At 36.7% G+C, this 22971-nt stretch overlaps 4 protein-coding genes and 1 pseudogene across 7 annotated transcripts; 1 reads left to right on the top strand and 4 right to left on the bottom strand.

Annotated features, from left to right (window-relative positions):
* Window positions 1-331: 331 nt before the first annotated feature.
* Window positions 332-7354, bottom strand: LOC125197268 (Major facilitator superfamily protein). Its single transcript, XM_089057360.1, has 16 exons — window positions 7031-7354; window positions 6511-6642; window positions 5954-6055; window positions 5024-5128; window positions 4851-4926; window positions 3904-3978; window positions 3610-3709; window positions 3476-3538; window positions 3014-3068; window positions 2773-2849; window positions 2491-2567; window positions 2215-2328; window positions 1837-1956; window positions 1528-1656; window positions 1261-1339; window positions 332-790 (listed from the first exon to the last, which is right to left on the bottom strand). The coding sequence occupies exons 1-16, from the start codon at window positions 7234-7236 to the stop codon at window positions 675-677; spliced, it is 1626 nt and encodes a 541-aa protein (XP_088913486.1). The 5' UTR covers window positions 7237-7354; the 3' UTR covers window positions 332-674.
* Window positions 7355-8445: 1091 nt separating this feature from the next.
* On the bottom strand, window positions 8446-9996 carry LOC125200368 (DNA repair protein RAD5A-like). 3 transcript variants are annotated; one of them, XR_016137545.1, is made up of 4 exons: window positions 9574-9996; window positions 9394-9483; window positions 9171-9224; window positions 8446-8730 (listed from the first exon to the last, which is right to left on the bottom strand). XR_016137545.1 is itself a non-coding variant. In XM_089069578.1 (4 exons), exons 1-4 carry the CDS (start codon window positions 9669-9671, stop codon window positions 8725-8727), a joined length of 228 nt encoding a protein of 75 aa, XP_088925704.1. In that variant the 5' UTR covers window positions 9672-9996; the 3' UTR covers window positions 8446-8724. The 3 variants fall into 3 exon arrangements, 1 of the variants encoding a protein (XP_088925704.1); XR_016137546.1 differs by having other exon boundaries at window positions 9394-9467; XM_089069578.1 differs by having other exon boundaries at window positions 9394-9463.
* A 448-nt stretch (window positions 9997-10444) lies between these two features.
* LOC125194783 (putative late blight resistance protein homolog R1A-3) lies at window positions 10445-14492 on the bottom strand (annotated as a pseudogene). Its single transcript, XR_016137505.1, has 4 exons — window positions 13844-14492; window positions 13653-13779; window positions 11212-13508; window positions 10445-10689 (listed from the first exon to the last, which is right to left on the bottom strand). The product of XR_016137505.1 is annotated as a putative late blight resistance protein homolog R1A-3 (transcript).
* Window positions 14493-15536: 1044 nt separating this feature from the next.
* LOC125194782 (putative late blight resistance protein homolog R1A-3) lies at window positions 15537-18961 on the bottom strand. The gene is made up of 4 exons (XM_089069520.1): window positions 18561-18961; window positions 18356-18494; window positions 15880-18194; window positions 15537-15786 (listed from the first exon to the last, which is right to left on the bottom strand). Exons 1-3 carry the CDS (start codon window positions 18828-18830, stop codon window positions 15880-15882), a joined length of 2724 nt encoding a protein of 907 aa, XP_088925646.1. The 5' UTR covers window positions 18831-18961; the 3' UTR covers window positions 15537-15786.
* A 400-nt stretch (window positions 18962-19361) lies between these two features.
* On the top strand, window positions 19362-22237 carry LOC125195319 (glutamyl-tRNA reductase 1, chloroplastic-like). Its single transcript, XM_048093486.2, has 3 exons — window positions 19362-19761; window positions 20218-20459; window positions 20766-22237. Exons 1-3 carry the CDS (start codon window positions 19494-19496, stop codon window positions 21906-21908), a joined length of 1653 nt encoding a protein of 550 aa, XP_047949443.2. The 5' UTR covers window positions 19362-19493; the 3' UTR covers window positions 21909-22237.
* Window positions 22238-22971: the final 734 nt, after the last annotated feature.

Genomic DNA, 22971 nt, shown 5'->3' with positions numbered 1-22971 from the left:
CAGCCTGTCTATGTGGTCGCCGACATTTTTTTATAATTTTTGAGTTTTTAAAAACTCCAATTTCTTCTATAAATCCACTCATTTCCTACACAGTTTTGCACACTTACTCTGCTTGCACAATCTCTTTTTATCTTTTTACAAATTTGTCAGAAATAGATCCAAGTGCTAATTCAAACTGAATAATAAAACTGTTAATGAAATGAGGCTATGGATTACAGGGCAAAATTATGGATGCCTTTTATAGACAGTGGATGACAGGAGTATTACCGTAACGTCCTTTTCAACAAACCCCACTTAACAACGACTACTTAATACTACTTGGATATGGACAAGAAATAAAAACATGTCTTGCGATTCCCTTATCTGACCTTTTGTGATGAAAGAAATTACAGTTGGCCATCACAGCTACGAATTCGAAATTTCAATATCAAATCACAATAGTTAGGGATGAAAAACCAGTCCCAATACTATTACAAGGCAACTAATGCCATAAACATATGGACATTTCTGGGCAAATATCAGATTATATACATGATGAAAATTGAAAGGAAGAATTTACACAAACTAGGTGAAAAATCCAACCATGTCTCCCACTTGCTTGTATGCCAAAAAAGTCTTAGCGAAGTCGGACCTCTAGCTGAGGAAACGATGATGCGACGCAAACACTCCAAACCCTAAGCTGGTTCCGCCATCTTCTCCTTAAGCAACGGAGTGGAATTCGACTTATCCACCACCAGAGCTGGGTGCTCAGCATCTTCGTTATATCTATCCACAGCAGGCATGAAAATTCCTGTATATACAAGATGTGCTCATTGTCTAGTGCTGAATTCGTTCCATATGAAAGATATTCATGTTCTAATGTAGGTGGAGGATCCATTGGATCGAAATGGTTTGCACCATGAAGTGAACGAATTGGGGAAGGAGGAGTATTTTTCTACTTTAATGAGGAATTGTAATTTCACAATGTGTCTGGAGCCTAAAGGAAAACTATGTTAGATGTCTTAAAATTTCTGCAGAGAGGGGGAGACCATGTCATTACCGGCTGGCCTAAAGGAAAACTAGGCCATCATCCTGGTGGTCGGGGGGGTGGGGGGTGACAGCCTCTTGCCCCCACTAAATTTGTCGTTGTTCTAATGGAGTATGTGCTAATCTACCACATACTTTGTGGATTGAACAATTTTAAGCATGTTCGATCATGCAGTTAGTCAAATACTAAATGATAGTAGTATGTATTTTTGATAAACGTATGAACATACGTACCTATAACCCAAATTGCACCAGCCACGAATAGAATAGACGTCAAAGTAAGGGCAGTAACCCTCCAATTGTTAATCCGATCCTGCAGAAGGCAACTCTTATCATGAGTACTACTAAAAATGGGTCATGAATCTTGCTTGCATCTAAACCAAACATTCAATACATTGTTTTATATCTTGGTTACCAAAAGAAAAGTGGAAAAAAAATCCCACAATCCAGTGTAGGACAAAATATATAGAATGGAATATAAGAGGAAATAAGAAGAGAAACCTGGAGAAGCCCGACAAGGGGAGAGGAGGGCACATCACCAAATATGTGAATTGATACAGTAGACATTGCCATTGATAGTGGTCGAAGACTAGGCTTGACACAATGCAGACAAACGAAATTTACAGGGGCCTGCAAAGGTCATCGATGGAATCATATTTTCACATTTGAATTTAGATAATTTAGGTCAAAATGTAGGGATGAAATCTAGGAGCACTGATAAGACCACACTAAATGAAATATATCTAACGGACTGAAAATGCGACCAAGTTAGAAATTTGAATATACAAAGATGACTGCGAAGAACAGTACCTGAGTAGCAAATACGAGCAACTCTCCGATTGCAAAAAGTGCCAGAAAAACATACAGGCTATGGAAACAAAAGGCAGCAAAGCAGAATGCTGCTCCAAGGAGTGTAGCAACCGAAAGAAGCTACAAACAGACATACCAAGAACAAAGAAAGTGAATAATTGGGATCTACATTAATAGTAACGACTCCATTTCACTTTTGGTGTAATTTACAAAATATTAAACTTTCTCATCCCTTTCTTATTTGTAATGCAGAATCAGGGAGAAGGATAGGATGAATTCCGCTTATAAAAACCGTAGTTTCATGGGTGATCAACAATTACAACACGACTTTGAATCTGGATTGCATTAAAACAATACGAGTTAAGGAATGCCGATCACCTTAAATGCATTGGGTAATGTGGAATTCATACGATCAAGAACAAGACCGCCTGCTATTGACCCGAAGACTCCACAGATCGCTGTAACTCCACCAAACATATAATCTGCATTGCTCTGGAGAAAATAACAATCGATGTTTAGCCTAAAAAATGGAAATAATCATCCAAAAGAGACATCAGGATTTATTACATGACACATTTAGATATTTCTCCACATAAAAGCATTCAGATGCATAGCCTATTTATCATTTCCATTTTACGTGCACAAAGAGCTTACCATGTGGTATATATTATAGCCCGCCTTAGGTCCCCAGTAAGAATAGGCACCTATCACAAAATTATATGCGATATACCCTGCAATCACCATTGAGAAAGAGAAGAATTACAAGGACATATAGTAGTAGCAAGGAAACACTCTTCATTACAGGCTTGCAAGCAACTGATTGTGGGTCGGAAACCATTTCTTTGATCATATTTTTGGTCAATATATCAGAGTGTACCATAGCTCCAGATAATCACTATTTTCATTGTTTATGGCTTCAGAAGAAAGAAGATTTACCAAGAACATTAACCACGTACACCTTGTTAAGCAAAAGAAGTTGCATATCTTTCCCAAATGCCGTTAAAGCTCCGAACCTGAAATATACAGCATTTATTCAAGAAAGGAAAAAAAATATCCATATGTGCTCTATATCAGATCATCTAATAAATGGAAATGTTAGTTTAGAAAGATTTTTCCTCTAGAAAAAAACTAGACAGTCTTAAACCAGAGTGATGATGTTAGCTCATATGTTCTTTACCTCAAAGATTTTGAACTTTCATCACCAACCACTCCCCTTGTAGAAAGGTCAGACCCTGCAAAGATAGTTGAAAATGGTAATCTAACTAAGAAAATCTTGTATAGTTCTTCTAGAGATGAAGCTCCGAAGAAGACTACGAAACTATGCATTTATAACAGGTATTTGTTAAAAAGGAAGTAGGAAACCAGGATATGTATAATATATACATATCGATATTTCACCAATGAAGTCCACCCAAGAATATTACAAGTCCATTCGTATATTTTACTTGAACACAACCGATTATATGACACCACTAAACCTCAAAAAAAGTCACCCAACATTTTCAGGTACGTATTCGAATCACGTTATAAGCGGCAAAAATTTAATTACCCAAGATTTAGGACACAGGTATGATATTCTCACTTAGAAGATAGGAATAATAAAGTAAACATCTTTCTACAGTTTTAGATTAACTAGCACCTTGATCTTCTGATCCATCATCCGCTGCTGTCAAAGGCTGGCTAGCTTCAGCAGGACCAAAACCTGGATAAAATAGGCTTCAACAATCAGCTAATAGATATAGTTTCTGCAAAGTGTATGACTGGTTCACTGACCTTTCAACTGTAATGGTTTCATCACAAAGCCTAAAATAGCAAAAGGAAGCATCAATAGTGCCTCCACCCAGAATGCCCATCGCCAACCAAAGGTACTAATCTGTGATCAAGCACAAAGTATTTGTGAACTGAATCAACTAACACAGAAACATTTTAATTAATTTGATATCTGGACAACAATAGAGACGGAATACAAGAATCAAGTCCAATGAGATATGTAGTACCACTCAATGCTTGATAAAGGACTAATCAATAGAAATTAGCAGATATAGTAGCTATCGAGCATGAACGTACCAATCCACCATAAACGTACCCCACTGCAACACCAGTTGGTATACACATGTAAAATGCTCCAAGCCATGCTATTCTCTAGGAAGAGAGAATGTCAAAAGGAAAAGGTCAATTCAAGAATGAAACAGCACAAATAAAGGTTGAGTAGAAAATGATGGACTAGATTCTACAGGGAAGGGGAGAATGTTTCCAATGAAGACCAAACTCATGGATTGAACAGCACCAGGCTTTATAATTAGTATAACCACATTATCAATAAAATAGACATTGAAGGTACCAAGAGTAGTGATAAAATGCAAACTTATATATTGTACAACCTCAAAACTTCTCAATACAGCTTCAACACAGTTTCAATACAATATCAACACAGTGTAAAATTTCAAGATTTTAATGTCAACACAATATCAACACAACATCAATCATTGACTACCGTTGAAATTCTTTTGACATTTTCCTGTTGATGTTTTTTTTGATCTGTTGACATTTTTCAATGGTCCAGATTATAGTTTTGAGTTTGTACAATATTTAGAGTTTTCATTTGATCACATTCCGAAGGTACCAATACTAGTATGTTGGATAGAAGAAACAAATATAGCTAGTCATATTTGTTTTTCAAATGCCTAAATAGATATGCCAGTAAAAGTCTGGAATTAGATTTGCAGTAATATGCAGGCCTTGGTGTGATTTATAATTTTCTATCAGATTCTAGCAATGAAAATCATAACTAAACCTATTTGCAGTGCTTAGTCAATGATGAATTTATTGTACATTGCTCCAGTGAATTATATAAAAATGTTCTATATGCAGCATCAGCATATTTCCAAGGAACTTTTACCAACTCAAAATTTTTAGAGAATACATAATGTTGATAAAGTGTTTAATAAACACAATGAATAATGATCTGAGGTCTTAAGAGTCTTATGCATGAATGTTTAGGAAAGACATCAAACCTGTGTGACTGGGGCATTGTCATCTATGAAAGGAGCAGCAAGACTTATGAATGAAGCCTCGCCAACACCCACTAGCCTACAGAAAACGAACTCCAGCCACAAATTAAGTAACAGCACAACAATAAGGAACGAATCCTCAACATATTCTGTGTAATGAGAAAGATCTTACTTACATGCGAGCAACCGCAATGGACCAAAAATTAAACGAAAACCCACAAAAAGTAACGGCAACAGTCCAAACAGTCAAGCCAATTCCAATGAGCCTAAAAGGATTGACACTGCAGGTTCAAGTAAACACAGGAAAAGTAAGACAAAATTAAAGGAATTAGATTCTTGTTCCAAGGATGCATAAAAAGATGAGCAATCTTCAGGAGCGCATTGTCCTTTCTATTTACATTCTACACCTTTATATTGATACAAGGCATGGATAATAGATACTACTCCCTCTGTCCCATTAGAAATGCAACGTTTTCCTTTTTGGGTTGTCCCACTAAAAATGAAACGTTTCCTAAAATGGAAACATCACTCTCTCTACTTTTCTCTCTCTCTTACTTTACTCTCTCTTCATTAACTCACAAAACAACACTGCATAAAATTCCGCGCCGAAAACCAAATGTTTCATATTTATTGGGACGGAGGGAGTATAAAATATGAACTTTTGAAGGGGCGCGGGTTTTAACGCACAATTGGTAAAGTAAGATAGAGACAGAAAGAAAAGTGATTGAAATATTGTTAGTGGTCAGAATGAGTCACACCTCATCAGAAAGAAAAAGTTTCCTAAGTTAGAAAGTTCATAATTTTAAGGGACGGAGGAAGTAGTATACTACTAACGGGGAACACTCAAAACAGATCCATGTTTCTATGGGGGATTTTCCCAGCTGAATGTGAAACATAGACTAAGAAAAATTATGCCTCAGAAATGTTTCCATGAAATTTCAAAGCATAATGCTACATGATACAAAAGACACGGGGCAATAAGGGCTCAAATGGTAGATACTTATAGACATCCAGATCATGGCTGTTCTTATTTGATGATCTTGTACTTATCATGGCTCAGTAGGGCCACTACGAAAAAAACAGTCATGAGTTTGAAGGTTTATTACCTCTTGGCTGTAGATGCAAATATCGGAGATGCCACAAGGAGGCCAACCATGAAAGCAGATGATATAACTCCATCCTCAAAGTTAGTCATGTCAAATTCACCCCTACATAAAGATAGGGAGAGAAATGAAACTTTCTTGGAATATTAGCAGAACAGGATTCATGCTTTAAGTTAGAATAGCATACAAACTTAGTCAGATTGAAATCAGAATACTATTTTGGAAGTACAATCTCGAGGAAAGACTGAAGCATGTGGTGCCAAAATTTAGTAAGAAAAGGAAGCCCTGTTCATACTCATTCTAATAATTCCTCTGTTACATAATGACAAAGGAAGAAATCAAGGATATGAGACTAAAGCCAATGAAGAAGATTGGAAATTTGACACGAGATTTATTTTTATCGTGAATCAGTGATATGGAAAACTAAAGCTAGTTGGATGTGTCATTTTGGATCATATTGGCATAACAATATTCAATATCGAAGATAACAGTAAGAAGAGAAGAACAACCACTACCATTACAGGCTAAAAATATGTGAAAATGCCAAATGATAGACTTACTGAATTCCACTACCAGGTGTGCATACACCACTTTCTGAGCAAGTTCTGGCGCTCCCATTTACACCATTACTCGCTATAGCTCCACGATCAATGTAATTTATCAAGTTGATCACACAAAAAATAGCAAGAAGCCTGCCAAATACAGCAAAAAAGTTACAAACAGCTGAGAAACAAATGTCAAACATCATGAGTGAACAAGGTCAAGGGAGACTGAGAGAGACAACTAAGAAATTATAAGAACATTTCCACAAGTCTCATACTAAAGATATCATTTTCCCCCTTAACTTAAACCAGAATTATTTACAAAACCCATCAAACAAAACAAATTGCTGCTGCATTACTCCCAAGTAACCTCACCCCAATTCTTGAAAACCAAACCCAAAAAAGATTCAAACTTTTTCAACCCTTCCACCATATATTCTCCAATTCACCAAGAAGAGCAATCACATCATCATAGCTGTATTGAACTACAACCATGGTAAATCAACATAAAATAATAGGCAGGGAAAAAAAGGTTGACCTTTTCGGAGTAAACCAAGAAGGTTTAGGGGCTAAAGAGGTGGAAGCTCTAGCCATATCTGTACCCGCCCCTTTCTCCGTCTCCAAAGTCACAGCTGCAGATTGAGCCCCTGGGGCCTGGCTCGGATCCGGGTTTGGATTAGGCCCCGGATTTGAATTTGGAGTGGGATTTGAATTGGGGTGTTGTGTGTTTTCTTCGTCCCCCATCAAATGAGAAATATCTTGGAGTATAAATATAGGAGTATTATTGTTTGGTTTGACTGCAACCGATGTTCAACCGCCCGTCTTCTTCCCTTATTTTGTTTTGCTTTATACTAAAGTTTTTTATTTCTCCTTTTCACTTTGTTTTGTATGCTTTTTATTGAATCAAACTTCGGCAGTGATTTACAGAAATCATTCTGAATTCAACTGAGGAAGAAGGATACAATTGTCGTTGATGTTTGTTGAGAATTTTGGCTCAATGCAATGGGATCTTTTGAGTATTTTTCGTTAGATTTGTTATGTGAAGCCATTTCAAATTTTCAATCATTATCCTCTCCTTTATTTCCAAATGTCCAAATCTATTTCGGATCATAGCTGGTGAATTTAATTTTGGATTTTTGAATTGCATTCTTGTTTTGGGCATGATTTTCAAATATTATCCTTTAATATGTTAATTTTATGACTATTGTTTTGCAATTTTGGGTAAATGATTTGTGTGACACGATGTATACTGGTTTTATGGCATAGTATTTAATTTTTTCACCCTTATCTTGCAGGCTGCAACTAATATGCACTTATATTATTTGGATAGAGATCAATTATAATCAGTAATCATGGAATAAAAAATTTTATATATAAATAAATTATGAGTCAGTTGAATTATTAAATATGTCGACCTCAAATTAAATTTTCATGAATAATAAATTTATAGTTATGCGAACTTATTTTCAAATTTCAGTCTATTATGTAATTATGATTCAGCTATTTTATATAGAACTAATATAAATGGAATTCAAACAATTTAATCAAATTGTACTATACCATATAGTACAAAGTAAAGTCCAATAATTTGATATTGAAAAAAGTGTATTTATGTTCTTTAAGATGTAATCAACACAGTGTGAACGGTTGACACCGTATTAACGTTGTGTTAACATTATATTGAGATTGTGTCGAATCAACTTGAAATTTTAACGTGTTAAATATGTATAGAAGCAAAATTACATTAATTGCATTGCAACACCACTCTCATATACTCCTAGACTCCACCTTTAATTTTACTAGTATCACGCTTGTACTATTCACAGATTAATATATTTTTAAAATATTAATTTTCAATTTTAAATTAATTAAATAAAATTAAAATCAATATTAACAATGAACAATAATGAATAACAATTTTAGTTATATGAGAATAAAAAATCTATACAAATCAACATTGAAGTATAATAAATTTGAAACAAATCACATAATATAATGTTTAGATAAAAATCTATTACAATAAAGAATTAAACACAATGAGTAATTACTAATCATTTATTTGAAACTTCTTTTTATACACTACATTAACTTTAAAATTAAAATCAACCTCATCATTATAAACTAAAATCTTCAATTCTTCACAATTCGTCACTCTTCAATAAAACCCATACTCTTCAATAAAACTCATAGATAAAATAACTCGTTTGTCATCTTTAAAGCCGTCTGTCTCACCTAAAACTACAATAAAATAGTAAGGAACAAAATCAATTAGCAATGCACAAAATCAATAATCAATATGTATTAAAATGATCATCCGTAGAGCAAAGCATAAGATGAGACCCATGAAAGTACACAATCGAACAATTCAAACCGCATGCATTCGATGGAAGGACAAAAAATATTTTTATTTGGAATTCTAATCAAATGTTTAAACCAAATTTAAATGACATAGTAAAACCTCTCACTCACTCCACTTAATTACATGTGACATAGTAAAACCTCCCACTCACGAAACAGATTCCTCATTTTCACCATTATTTTCATTTCCAGAAGATGAACTCTTGAACTTATTTATATGTGAAATTGTTGGAGGCAAAAAAGAGTTGTCCTGTTCAATTGGAATTAACACTATAATACTTACTTCGTCATACATAAGTATCCAGTAGAGTTAGTAGTACCTCGGAATTCAGAGGCCTCTTCCTTGTATACAGATCTCCAGGAGTAAATTCTGCCTAAAAACAAAGATAATGGTCAGATTCCAGCAGTAGACATATACACATTCGTAAGAAAAATACAAAGTCACAAACCACTTGTTCGGTCCTTCATATATTTCATTAGATTATTAAAATTTATTAAAAAATAAAATAAAACTGTCATTCATATGAGGGTGAAAATATTCACCTTTTTAAACAGAGTGGGGAGGGGGGGGGGGGTGTTGAAGAATTGGCTCCTCAGCTGAAAGAGTGGCCGCCTTACTTTTGGAACATTGAACTGTTACTTCTCAGTGTAATTGAATAGCAGTGAAATAGTTCACAGAAACTGTAATAAGGATTCAAATTTCCTATACAATCACCAACGTACCTAATAGATAAAACAACAGAATCCATAATTCCCAGCATAGGAGGAGAAGACTTGCAACACCCAATTAACGCAAACCTTCTTATCTCTTCCATCTCCATTCATTTGTAATACGACCAATATGCACCATTCAATCAATATTGTGTCAAGCAACAATCAAAATGGCTTCTTATCAATGCACATGAGATACAAATCCTTTTTAAAATATCTTCATCTGTGACTGTCCCACTAATTTTAGTTTATAGTTTTATACCTACATTGTAAAACCTCTCATTCACTCCACGTAGGTTTTCATAATTCACACAATTTTAGCTGCCCTTTAATTATACATTTTTAATTTAATATAATTTTGAGCACAAATTAAAATTATTCTTTAAAATGATCATAATTGAATTATAGTAAAATCATATTTATGGATTAATTATAGGGTAAAAAAATGATTATTTAAAACTGATTACAATTACAATTCTATGAAATAAATTAGTTAAATTCTATCCCTACAATTATGGAATTTAAATTTGTGTTAAATTTTAAATTTACAAACAAAAGGGCTATTCCCTAAATACTCCTAAAATTTCCCTTATTTCCCTAAATACCCCTAAAACTTTACTTTTATATATTGTATAGATATCAGTTTTCGTTTACCAAACATAGGTATTGAAATTTAACTAAAATTTAATTTCTTTCGATTCAATTCTATAGAATTCTATTTTTAATTTTGTGTACCAAAAGAATGAAATCAACCCCCTAGAATTTACAATGCTATTTAGTTATTAATTGAATTCATATGTAGTTAAAATCAAAACTACTGGTATTAAACTTATGAAAATCAACTGGACTGCACTATCTATGTGGTACGTAAACATTACATGAATGTCGTAATTTTAAAATACTTTGCATTTAAATGAACAAAAATGCAAATGATCAAGTGGATAATCAGCTCATCGTCCACTCTTTCAGGTACATAGTTTCTGTATAATGATTTGGATATTGTCTAGATACAAGAAAAAGCCTACTTGATTCCTTCTCCTTGTACACATTAAACATTCGTGAAGTCACATTTCTGCATACCAAGTCCAGAGGTAGAATGCATTGGCCATCACTGTACAAGACCAAAGCCTGCAAATTTCAGACATCAACCACAACTTTAACAAACTCACAAGTAATTAATACATCAAAATCTATACATAGTTGTCAGTTTCACAGTAAAGCCAGTAGTGATCAAAAACTTCAGAAAACACCAAATATATATACCTACTTCTTTCTTTCCTCATACATTCTCAATCATTTCACTAAGCTCAATCTGAACATTCATATAGGCCTAGATATTGCAATCATTTATCAAAACCGGACTTGTATGCCAATCAATGCATTGCATACTTATTGATTCTCGAACAACAAATCATAGATGTAGATGACTAACATTATTAAAATTTAAAATGACAAATTTTGAAAAGTTCCAAAAACTACACTAGACCAGGAATTCAAACATAAAATTTTCAGAGACAAGTTTTTCTGTCTCATCAACACGGAGCTGTCAGCAAGAAACTACAATTCCACAACTGAAAGTGTTAAATTTCTCCAAATGCATGTTTCTGGAAGAAAATAATGTTCTGGAATAGAAAGTTGGGATTTTCTTACTTAGCCTTCCGTGATGTAAATAGTGAGTCCATCATTTCCCAAACTCTGTTGCTCTTCTTGCAAGTTCCTTGCAGATATAACAGCAGAATTCTTGCAGCGATGCAGTTCAATGGTCTCCAGCAGAGGTGATTCACCAATTCCATAAGGGATCTCTTCCAAAAACCTGCAATGCCTTAGAACAAGCTGACAAAGATTCGGGAAATGATTTCCATCAGTCTCCCATATCTCGAGATTTGTGCTGCCAATCAGCAGGAACTTGAGACAACGAAAACCACCCGTCCAGGAATTCCATACTGCTCCCGAGAAGGCATAATTTCTGAGTTTAAGCACCTCTAGTTTGGGTAGCATACTGAGCTTGGACATATCGTCCCACGGCAAGGAGGTACCACTCAATGTCAGCTTCACTAGCTTTGGGGGAAGACTCTGCCATGGTGGAAGGCGACCCGGTTTGAGAGATGAACTGATAAATGGATTGCTAAAGACATACTTAAGCTTCTCAAGTTCTGGTAAGAGGACACGCCTTTCGAACCAGCCATGAAACTGGTAGTCTTCTTCACTTTCATACACTCCCAAGCTCTTTAAATGGGGCATGGATCTCAACATGTTCTCAGTACAACTGATAGGCCGTACTGTGGATACGGATAACAAATTGTTAAGCACACTTAGTGGAAGTGTTTCTCTTACTGCAGACACTAAGGGTAGCTGTGACTGAGATAATAGAGAATAAGTTGATAAATAAGACTGACAACTTCTCTTCAAATGAAAATGTCTTAACTCCAGCATGTCCCAGAATGTTGGGATTAAATAGCCGTTCCATTCACAATCAATGACAAGGGTCTGCAGGAGGCGGAATTCAATTAAGTTCCTTATATCTAAGGAACTATGGACAGTGAGTGCCAAAAACTTCAACTGAGTTAGCATCATTATTTCTCTTGGAAGATCCATTAGATTGATGTTAACTATGTTCAACACTTTTAGTAGTTTAAACGACATGCCTAAGAAACATCGATAGCCTGATACAGATAGTTTCTCGAAGCTCATCAGAGAACGGGTGTATGGGAATGATGCTTTATTGCTATACTCGTGGATGCTGGAGTGGAAGGACAGTCTTTGCAGATCATAATGTCGGGGAACATTCATCCGTTGAAGAATGTGCCATGGAATCTTCACCTCATCTGGTGCTGGAAGTTGTCCACAGCTGTTGATTGCATGAAGAAAATTGTGCTTCTGGGACTCTGGGCAGAGTTCTCACATCAAATCATGGACGTAGCAAGTCTTGACCGTACCACGAGAACTTCTCCTTTTGACCAATATTAAACTTCTAGCTATAAGGTCTGCCAAATAATTCTCAGCAATTTCGTCCAAGCTCTTATGAGTAGTAGACCAGATAAATCCTTCCGCAACCCACAACCGTGTCAATTTCTTTACTGATACTTCATAATCCTCCGGGAACATACCCATGTAAAGGAAGCATGGTTTCAAGAAATCAGGCAAATGGTTGTAACTCAAAGCAAGTATGTGTTGACACTGTTCTGCTTCTTCCATCAACAGTGACCCCACACATTTGGCAACTGATTCCCAAACATCTATTTTCTTGCTCATCTTTGACAGAAGACCTCCTAAAACAACTATAGTTAGTGGCAGACCATGGCATTTATAGGCTATTTGCTTTCCAACCTCCACCATTTCCTGAGGGCAGGATTCACCACCCACAAAGATCTTTGAGCTTAGAAGCTCCCAACTTTCATGCATACTCAAGCAACGCAGGCAGTGGGGAGGAGTGTCTTCACTTGCATGAACAGCTACTTCTTGAATCCGACTTGTAAGTATAATTCTACTACCATTCTTATCATCAGGAAATACTCTCTTTAAGTCATCCCAAGCTTTAGCATCCCACATATCATCCAATACAAGGAGATACCTCTTCTGCTTTAAAATCCTGTATACCTTTTCTTCTAGTTCCTCCACACTCCTCCTTTGCAAATCAAATGAATCTTCGTTGGCAACCAAATTTAGAATTGTCAACAAAATTTTTCTGACTTGATATTGCTGCGAGACAGTAACCCATGCACGGACATAGAAGTGATGTACCACAAGAGGATTATGATACAATTTGTTGGAGAAAGTAGTCTTGCCAATCCCAGCCATACCGATGATTGGGAAAACTTTTAGTTTCGACGGATGCCCAGTTAGACAGTCCAACATTGCTACAAACTCATTTTCAAGACCAATCATTTTGGCTTCTGGATTTACAGTTGTTGTTGATGGAACCAACCAAGAGGTGGGATTATCTGCTCCTAAAGGGCTAAAGTTAGAAAATTGTAGAAATCACAACTCACTGGAAAATAAAAGGGCAAATAGTTTAACCAAATTCTCTGACATATTTAAACATAAGCGGGGAAGAGTGAAGAGTATACACGAAATTAAGATTTTGTTCTTGCCTATAGAAGAGGATTGATGAATGATGTTAAGCTCCTGGTTGATGGCGATCATCTCTTGTGTGATTTCAGCGAGGCTGATGGATTTTGTCAGGTCCCAAGACTCTGGGAATCTTAGATATTTAACCATCTGTTACAAAAAAGGGATCAAAGCAGATAAATGGGCACAAAAACAAACACCTAGTGTACTGTACCCAAAAGTCGAGATATTTCCCAGCGTTGCGAGCCAAAGACACGATCCTATTCTCTGAAATTTGATTGGTGAGGTGATAATTGTAAGTGAGTCCCGAAGAATCAGTGAGGAGCGAGTGCATACAAGTGACTGCATCGTGCAGAATTCGAATCTCTCTCCTGTCAAAAGGAGCGGAGCTCTGAAAGATGAGATTGTTAGGGCAGAGGAGCTGCTGCAGATCCTCTACTAGACTTACTACGGCCATGTAGCTGCTGCCCATATTCTTCTTCAATCACTAAAGATTCTGCACAATGTTTTGTATACTTCTGCTGAATTATCATTATCAAACACAATTAATGTTTATAGTATACTACTCACCTCGTCCACAATTTTAAATTCCATTTATCTAGAGCAAATTTTAGAAATTTATTTAATTTTATGGAGTAGTTTTATATTAGTATAAAATTTGAAATGAATCTTATTTTGCTAAATTTATTTGTTAGAATGACATGTCCAAATTTAATACTCCCTCCGTCCCAATAAATATGAAACATTTGGTTTCCGGCACAGGATTTTATGCAGTGTTGTTTTGTGAGTTAATGAAGAGAGAGTAAAGTAAGAGAAAGGGAAAAGTAGAGAGAGTGATGTTTCCATTTTAGGAAACGTTTCATTTTTAGTGGGATAACCCAAAAAGGAAAACGTTGCATTTCTAATGGGACAGAGAGAGTACTACTTAATTAAAAAAATTTAAACAATTTAATTATAAATAGTAAACATCCTTTCTAGTTTAATTAAAATAGTGCATGGAGATGAAATCGAGTAGCTGAACAAACCTAGAAATCATTACATATTTGTTCAAAATTTAAGAAAAGAAAGTTAAATACAAATCATCTGTAACTCCACTCTATTAGCATACAGCATCAAGCTCATTAAGCTCCCAACTGCCCCAAAAAATTAACTGAGCAGATTTTAATACATAGCCCCCCCTCATAAGAGAATCACCATAGAGCAGTAAATCAACAACTAAACTAGAGCGTTCAAAAGTAGAGGACAAATTTAACAACTCCAAAAAAATTTACTAACACAATTCCTTCTATAGCCACCATGGATGGTAATCTGAGATATGAAGTTGAAACAAAGGAACAAGATGCATTTAAGGTCAGTAGGAAGACAATCTACAAGAAAGGACAATGCAATAGACTACACAAGGGCAACTTGTAGCCATGAAAGCAATAGTTAGTGGCTATGAACACAGAGATATATTTGAATTAAATAAAGACAAGGTAAAAACACTTTTTGTTTTTGAGAAATCTTTCATTAAAAATATGGTTGTTAAACATGATGATAGCAAAATCCTACTACACCAGTTGTTTTAAATTGAAGTATAAACACATTTCTGTATAGCAAGATGTAAGAGAGAATGCAGAGACCATCACTGTATGAGACTAAAACCTGCAAATTTCAAACCATAAAGTTTATAACAAACTCACAAGTGACTGACCACCATCCATTACTTTGGTCCAAAATCACTAATGTGATAAAGACCTCAACATCTGTATATAGCTGTCAGTTTCACAATAAAGCTAGTCATCAAAATCTTCAGAAAAACACCATATATAGCTAAAGCAAAAAACGTACAGGTCATCCACTCTTTATAAACTTTAAACCTTCATTGGTTTCACGTTTCTTTCCTAAATTTCTCAATCATCTCACTCTAAGCTCAATCTGATCATTCATATTGACCTAATGTTGCAAACATTTATCAAAAGCAGACTTGTATGCTAATCAATGCATACTTATAGTTTCTCTAACAACAATACATGGATTTAGATGACTAAAAATATTAAAACTTAAACTGACAAATTTTGAAAAGTTCCAAAAACCAAACTACACCGTGAATTCAAGCATCAAATTTTCAGAGACCAGTTTCTCTGCCTCATTCAACACTGAGCTGTCAGCAACAAACTACAATTCCACAAGTGAAAGTGTTAAATTTCTCTAACTGCATGTTTCTGGAAGAAAATAATGATTTGGAAAAGAAAGTTGGGATTTGCTTACTTAGCCTTCCGTGATGTAAATAGTGAGTCCATCATTTCCCAAACTCTGTTGCTCTTCTTGCAAGTTCCTTGCAGATATAACAACAGAATTCTTGCACCGATGCAGTTCAATGGTCTCCAACAAAGGTGATTCACCAATTCCATAAGGGATCTCTTCCAAAAACCTGCAATGCCTTAGCACAAGCTGACGAAGATTCGGGAAATGATTTCCATCAGTCTCCCATATCTCTAAATTTGTGCTGCCAATCAGCAGGAACTTGAGACAATGAAAACCTCCGATCCAGGAATTCCATACTGCTCCCGAGAAGGCATAATTTTTTAGTTTCAGCACCTCTAGTTTGGGTAGCATACTGAGCTTGGACATATCGTCCCACGGCAAGGAGGTACCACTCAAAGTCAGCTTCACTAGCTTTGGGGAAAGACTCTGCCATGGTGGAAGGCAACCCGGTTTGAGAGATGAACTGATAAATGGATTACTAAAGACATACTTGAGCTTCTCAAGTTCTGGTAAGAGGACTAGCCTTTCGAACCAGCCACGAAACTGGTAGTCTTCTTCACTTTCATATACTCCCAAGCTCTTTAAATGGGGCATGGATTTCAACATGTTCTCAGTACAACTGATAGGCCGTACTGTGGATACTGTTAACAAATTGCTAAGCACTCTTAGTGGAAGTGTTTCTCTTACTGCAGACACTAAGGGTAGCTGTGACTGAGATAATAGAGAATAAGTTGATAAATAAGACTGACAACTTCTCTTCAAATGAAAATGCCTTAACTCCAGCATGTCCCAGAATGTTCGGATTAAAAATCCGTCCCATTCACAATCAATGACAAGGGTCCGCAGGAGGCAGAATTTAGTTAATCTCCTTATATCTAAGGGACCTTGGACAGTGAGTGCCAAAAACTTCAACTGAGTTAGCATCATTATTTCTTCTGGAAGATCTGTTAGATTTATGTTAATTATGTCCAACACTTTTAGTAGCTTAAGCGACATTCCTAAGAAACATCGATAGCCTGATACAGATAGCTTCTCAAAGCTAATCAGAGAACGGGTGTATGGGAATGATGCTTTATAGCTATACTCATGGATGCTGGAGTGGAAGGAGAGTCTTTGCAGATCATGAAGGTAAGGTGGGGGAAATTTTATCACTCCAAAGTCTGGAGGGGGATCAACACCAGACATATCTTCAACATGCAGTGGCAGTTGTCCACAGCCGTTGATTGCATGAAGAAAATTGTGCTTCTGGGACTCTCTCAGGCAGAGTTCTCTCATCAGATCATGGATGTAGCAAGTCTTGACGGTACCACGAGAACTTCTTCTTTTGACCAAAATTAAACTTCTAGCTATAAGATCTGCCAAATAATCCTCAGCAATTTCTTCCAAGCTCTTATGAGTAGTAGACCGGATAAATCCTTCCGCAACCCACAACCATGTCAATTTCTTTACTGACACTTCATAATCCTCAGGGAACATACCCATGTAAAGGAAGCATGGTTTCAGGAAATCAGGCAAATGGTTGTAACTTAAAGCAAGTATGTGTCGACACTGGTCTGCTTCTTCCATCACCAGTGACCCCACACTGTGGGCAACTGATTCCCAAACATCTATTTTCTTGCTCATCTTTGACAGAAGACCTCCTAAAACAACTATAGTTAGTGGCAGACCATGGCATTTGTAGGCTATTTGCTTTCCAACCTCCACCATTTCCTGAGGGCAGGATTCACCACCCACAAAGATCTTTGAGCTTAGAAGCTCCCAACTTTCATGCATACTCAAGCAACGCAGGCAGTGGGGAGGAGTGTCTTCACTTGTACAAACAGCTACTTCTTGAAGCCGGCTTGTAAGGATAATTCTACTACCATTCTTATCATCAGGAAATACTCTCTTTAAGTCATCCCAAGCTTTAGTATCCCACATATCATCCAATACCAGGAGATACCTCTTCTGCTTTAAAATCCTGTATACCTTTTCTTCTAGTTCCTCCACGCTCCTCCCTTGCAAATCAAAGGAATCTTCGTTGGCAACGCAGTTTAGAATTGTCAACAAGTTTTTACTGACTTGATATTGCTGTGAGACAGTAACCCATGCACGAAAATAGAAGTGATGTACCACAAGAGGATTATGATACAGTTTGTTGGAGAAAGTAGTCTTGCCAATCCCAGCCATACCGATGATTGGGAAAACTTTTAGTTTCGATGGATGCCCAGTTAGACAGTCCAACATTGCTACAAACTCATCTTCAAGACCAATCATTTTGGCCTCTGGATTTACAGTGGTTGTTAATGGAATCAACAAAGAGGAGGGATTATCTGCTCCTAATGGGCAAAAGCTAGTTAGGAATAACAACTTCACTAGAAAATAAAGGGTATCACTTATAATTCAAAGGGCAAAACACTTTAACCAAATTCTCTGATATAGTTAAAGATGAATGAGGAAAAAGTGAAGCCAATACACGCAATGGAGATGTTGTTCTTGCCTATAGAAGAGGAGTGGAGAATCATGTTAAGCTCGTGGTTGATGGCGATTATCTCTTGAGTGAATTCAGCGAGGCTAGAGGTTTCTCTCATGGCTTTGGCCCAGTTCCAATGCATGATGTTGTTCAGATGTACAACTGTCTGTTCCAAAAAAGGGGATTAAACACATGAAAGCAGAGAAATCTAGTGAGTGTAGTGTAAGTGTACCCAAGAGTCGAGATATTTCCTAGCTTTGTGAGCCAAAGATACGATCCTGTTCTCGGAAATTTGATTGATGAGGTGATAATTGTATGCGAGTCCGGAAGAATCAGTTAGGAGCGAGTGCATAGAAGTGACTGCATCGTGCAGAATTTGAATCTCTCTCCTGTCAAAAGGAGCTGAGTTCCTAAAGATGAGATTGTTAGGGCAGAGGAGCTGCTGCAGTTCTTCTACCAGACTAACTACGGCCATGTAGCTGCTGCCCATATTCTTCTCCATCACCAATGTTTTGTGTGTGTTTAGTCAACAATAAAGATAACCATGAAAAAACAATAAAACAATCGTACTTTGAGTTGAAGAAAATATAAATTACGCCATAACTAGTGCGATAAACGTGAATTTCTTCAAACCCATTTGGCATGGCATGCTTTTTTTACACGGCCATAAACTCTTCAAAGGTTGTTGATTGATCTAAATTTCAAGTCTCTATCAGCTCAATCCAAATTTGACTTAGAATTATTCATAATTACTCACATATACCCCACTCAAAAGCTAGAAAAATAGCAAGAAAAACCAAGCACAGTCCAACGCGGCGGCGTGTGCCGCCCAAACGCTCCTTAATTTACACTAATAACAGAAAAAGTTTGAAGTTTGAACACACAATCTTTTGCAACTAGAGAAACACAATTAGCTGCGATGAGTAATTTATTTAAAAATTTCCACCGATCTAAATGAGTTTCTAATATTTTTAGTAAAGCTAAACCGATCTACTTAATTATGTTATTTATGAATAAATAGGCATTGGCATTGCGTGGTCAATTGTGGTGGGTGGATGCACCAAACATCCATCCTATTTGAGCAGTTGAATTTCGTTACACCAAATCCCATTCAATAAAACTCAGCTGCCCCCAAGTCGTCCCCTCCCTCCCTTCACCGGCACCAATGGCGGCGGCCAGCGCCTTCTCGATTTCCATCTCTTCTGCTAATTCCGATGCTAGATTCAAAATTCATCATTGCACCAAACTCTCTACTTCTTCCATGCTTTCTTTTCCTCCACGGACACGACCTCTTTTCACCGATAGGATTTCCGCTCCTCAAACGCGGTCCTTTACGTTATGTCCGCGATGCGACCTTGCTTCCGACTCGGAGATCCCCTCCAAATCGACCAGCCTTTCCGCGTTGGAGCTTCTCAAGTCGTCCGCTGCTGATCGTAAGTTTCATCCTTCTTCATTTTATTAATTATGTTTTCACTTTTATTGTCAATGTGTTGTGATACTGTGTTTGGATGAGTAACGTGATAAATTCTCTTCCTGGTTTTGGATTATTTGCTGTTAATTTTGGAGATTTGGCGACAAGGATTTTGGTGCTGGTAAATGATTAATAGCTGATGTGTAATTCAGGGTTGTGCAAGGCACACGATGCTAGATTTTTCTCCTATTTGACCTTGATGGTGGACTTTTATGGATTTTTAGAGACTTTGCACTGAGATTATGTGCTTAATCAATTACTCTATTTTACATCACTCAATATATTGGAGGAAAGAAAATTAAGGTAGTTAGTTAATATGTATGGTTTCTATGGAAATTTTGGTGTTTGTTTGATGCTTCTTGAGTTGGATCATGAAGAGATAAAGCTCTAACAAAGACTTGTACATTTTTCTATTCAGGTTATACGAAAGAAACCAGCAGTATTTTGGTTGTGGGTTTTAACTACCGTACAGCACCCATTGAGGTACGCGAGAAGCTTTCTGTTCCCGAAGCACAATGGCCGCAAGCAATTGGTGAACTATGCGCTCTAAATCATATAGAGGAAGCTGCTGTCCTTAGCACGTGCAACAGGCTGGAGATATATGTTGTGGCTCTGTCCCAGCATCGTGGAATAAAGGAAGTGACTGAATGGATGTCTAAGGTAAAATAACAGTTTGCAGATTTCTTATTTATATGGATTTTGAATAGTTTATTGGCTGACTTGAAAGTTTATCATATGTTTTTTGAATGGCTTGCAAATTTTCGTTCCGGTATCCTTTTGATGGCTGATGACCAGATTTTCCTTAACAGAAAGAATGATTAGATCCTGATTCATCTGCCTGAAATCTCATCACTTCTCCTCCATGTTAACTTTTTTCTGAATGGCTTTATTCTTGAAACAACTGGGTTAGTTTTGTGAGCGTAATTTTGAATGGATAGTGCTTGACATTGCTGTCTCGTTTTGCAGATAAGTTCAGTGCCAGTTTCAGAGCTGTGTCAGCACAGAGTTTTGCTTTTCAACAAAGATGCCACACAACATCTTTTTGAAGTATCTTCAGGGCTCGATTCCCTTGTTTTAGGTGAAGGTCAAATTCTTTCACAGGTTAAACAGGTTGTTAAAACAGGACAAGGGGTCCCTGGATTTGACCGTAAAATTAGTGGGCTCTTTAAGCATGCAATCACTGTGGGAAAACGTGTTAGAACAGAAACCAGTATCTCTACTGGGTCAGTATCAGTTAGTTCAGCTGCAGTGGAGCTTGCTATGATGAAACTTCCAGAGTCTGCTCATGATTCAGTGAAAATGTTGGTCGTTGGAGCTGGAAAGATGGGAAAGCTTGTGATAAGACACTTAGCTGCGAAGGGATGCAGGAGGATAGTAGTTGTTAACAGAACAGAGGACAGACTAAATTCCATACGAGAGGAGCTCAAGGATGTTGAGATTGAATATAGGCCTTTCTCACAATTATTGAAATGCGCTGGTGAAGCAGATGTCATTTTCACATGTACGGCTTTGGAAACACTTCTATTCTCAAAAGATCAAGTTCAGACACTCCCCCCTGTGGCTTCAGAAGTTGGAGGCGAGAGGTTATTTGTCGATATTTCTGTTCCTAGGAACGTGGGATCATGTGCGTCAGATATTGAGAGTGTTCAAGTTTACAATGTGGATGACTTGGAGGAAGTAGTGGCTGCCAACAAGGAAGACAGATTGATGAAGGCAATGGAAGCTCAGGCGATCATTGAAGCAGAAGTGGAAGAATTCGAAGCATGGAAGGACTCCCTTGAGACTGTCCCAACCATCAAGAAGCTTAGGGCATATGCAGAGAGAATTAGGGCCGCTGAGCTAGAAAAGTGCTTGTCTAAGATGCGTGATGATCTACCAAAGAGTGAAAAGAAAGCCATATATGATCTGAGTATGGGGATTGTGAACAAGCTTCTTCATGGTCCCATGCAACACTTGCGATGTGATGGCACGGATAACCGTGGGCTGAATGAAATCATGGAAAACATGCACGCGCTTAACAGAATATTCAGTCTGGACACGGAGATATCCGTCCTGGAGCAGAAAGTACGGGCGAAAGTGAAACAACAGAACAAACAAGCAGCTTCTTGAGATCTCTGTATGCAACCATATGTTCATTTGATTTTGGGGAGGGGAGCTTCTCTCCATCGGCATTCAGTTTATCTTTATTTGGAGGCGTCGCAACTCTTTTACATAGGCAGTGACAAGGATACAAGCAAGCCATTGCATCTGCCTTACATTATGAAAAGACATAAGAGAGGTCAGAATGCAAGACTTGTAGCGTTTCTTGTTTCGCATATTTTTTCTGGGAATTTAACTTTGCATTTTTTTACAAAGCATATTCTTTTGTAAAATTGTAATATTCGTGTATTAATTGACATATAATTAATTTTAAATGAAGAGATGCTTTTATTATTTAATCTTTTTACCGATGTTGGAGAGTCGCGGGTTTCTATTATCGCATTTCTAGAAGATGTTCTCAGCAGGATTGTGGGAAGAAGCATCGCGGGTTTCTATTATCCGATTTCAAGATTATTTCTAGTAAATCACGAGTTTGCACTAAGTGACGGTCACTTAGTGAATGGGTATTTTAAAGTTGAATGTAACGACCACGGACCATGTACCGTGAAAATTGTCTGAACTATAAGAAAGATGATTCATCATTTTATTTGTTTGACTGCTTCGATTTATTACATTGGAGATTATAATATGTAAATGTAAATGCTATAAAAGATTATTAATCTCAATTGCTAAAAGTTAATTTAATTCATATGAAAGATGTTAAGTTTGTGTTGAATTAAAAATGGCTATAAAGTCTCCAACTCATTCAGTAGAATAGAACACAAAATCAAAATCCGAGATTTGAGCATGTGATTTAGATGTATGTAACTATTTATTGTCTTCTTTTGAGATGTACAGATACAAATTTCTTTGATTGTGGAGACTTGTGTTAATTAAAAATATAATTATAAAGATATCAAATTGTTAAATTCAAGTTTCGTTTCTTCAATCTTCATGGAAAAACTTTTGCTTTTTTAGCTGGCCGAGGAATCTCAATTCACTGTTCTTCTTTTTCCCCACATAGCAATAGATTTTGGGTTATTTTCTGGTATTAGATGTGGATTACTTTCTATAAATGGTTTGACAATGTTTC

The sequence above is a fragment of the Salvia hispanica genome, chromosome 4, assembly GCF_029641045.1.
Source record: "Salvia hispanica isolate PSC_SH4W2 chromosome 4, Shi_PSC_v1, whole genome shotgun sequence".
NCBI classification, from domain to species: Eukaryota; Viridiplantae; Streptophyta; class Magnoliopsida; order Lamiales; family Lamiaceae; genus Salvia; species Salvia hispanica.
Note: the sequence above shows the minus strand (reverse complement) of the source record. Positions and strands in the feature narration are given on the sequence as shown.

What these genes read in the sequence shown, in the direction of transcription:
- LOC125197268 (XM_089057360.1), bottom strand. Translation starts at nt 7,236, where the DNA reads ATGGGGGACGAAGAAAACACACAACACCCCAATTCAAATCCCACTCCA. An exon ending in TGATGGATCAGAAGATCAAG is followed by an intron (nt 3,069 to 3,475) that starts GTGCTAGTTAAT and finishes CTATCTTTGCAG; the next exon opens with GGTCTGACCTTTCTACAAGG. An exon ending in TGCTCGTATTTGCTACTCAG is followed by an intron (nt 1,657 to 1,836) that starts GTACTGTTCTTC and finishes TGACCTTTGCAG; the next exon opens with GCCCCTGTAAATTTCGTTTG.
- LOC125200368 (XM_089069578.1), bottom strand. Translation starts at nt 9,671, where the DNA reads ATGGAGATGGAAGAGATAAGAAGGTTTGCGTTAATTGGGTGTTGCAAG. An exon ending in TCTGTTGTTTTATCTATTAG is followed by an intron (nt 9,464 to 9,573) that starts GTACGTTGGTGA and finishes TCCAAAAGTAAG; the next exon opens with GCGGCCACTCTTTCAGCTGA. An exon ending in TCCCCACTCTGTTTAAAAAG is followed by an intron (nt 9,225 to 9,393) that starts GTGAATATTTTC and finishes CTTTGTTTTTAG; the next exon opens with GCAGAATTTACTCCTGGAGA.
- LOC125194782 (XM_089069520.1), bottom strand. Translation starts at nt 18,830, where the DNA reads ATGGAGAAGAATATGGGCAGCAGCTACATGGCCGTAGTTAGTCTGGTA. An exon ending in GGAAATATCTCGACTCTTGG is followed by an intron (nt 18,495 to 18,560) that starts GTACACTTACAC and finishes TTTTTGGAACAG; the next exon opens with ACAGTTGTACATCTGAACAA. An exon ending in TCTCCACTCCTCTTCTATAG is followed by an intron (nt 18,195 to 18,355) that starts GCAAGAACAACA and finishes TTTGCCCATTAG; the next exon opens with GAGCAGATAATCCCTCCTCT.
- LOC125195319 (XM_048093486.2), top strand. Translation starts at nt 19,494, where the DNA reads ATGGCGGCGGCCAGCGCCTTCTCGATTTCCATCTCTTCTGCTAATTCC. An exon ending in CAAGTCGTCCGCTGCTGATC is followed by an intron (nt 19,762 to 20,217) that starts GTAAGTTTCATC and finishes TTTTCTATTCAG; the next exon opens with GTTATACGAAAGAAACCAGC. An exon ending in TGACTGAATGGATGTCTAAG is followed by an intron (nt 20,460 to 20,765) that starts GTAAAATAACAG and finishes CTCGTTTTGCAG; the next exon opens with ATAAGTTCAGTGCCAGTTTC.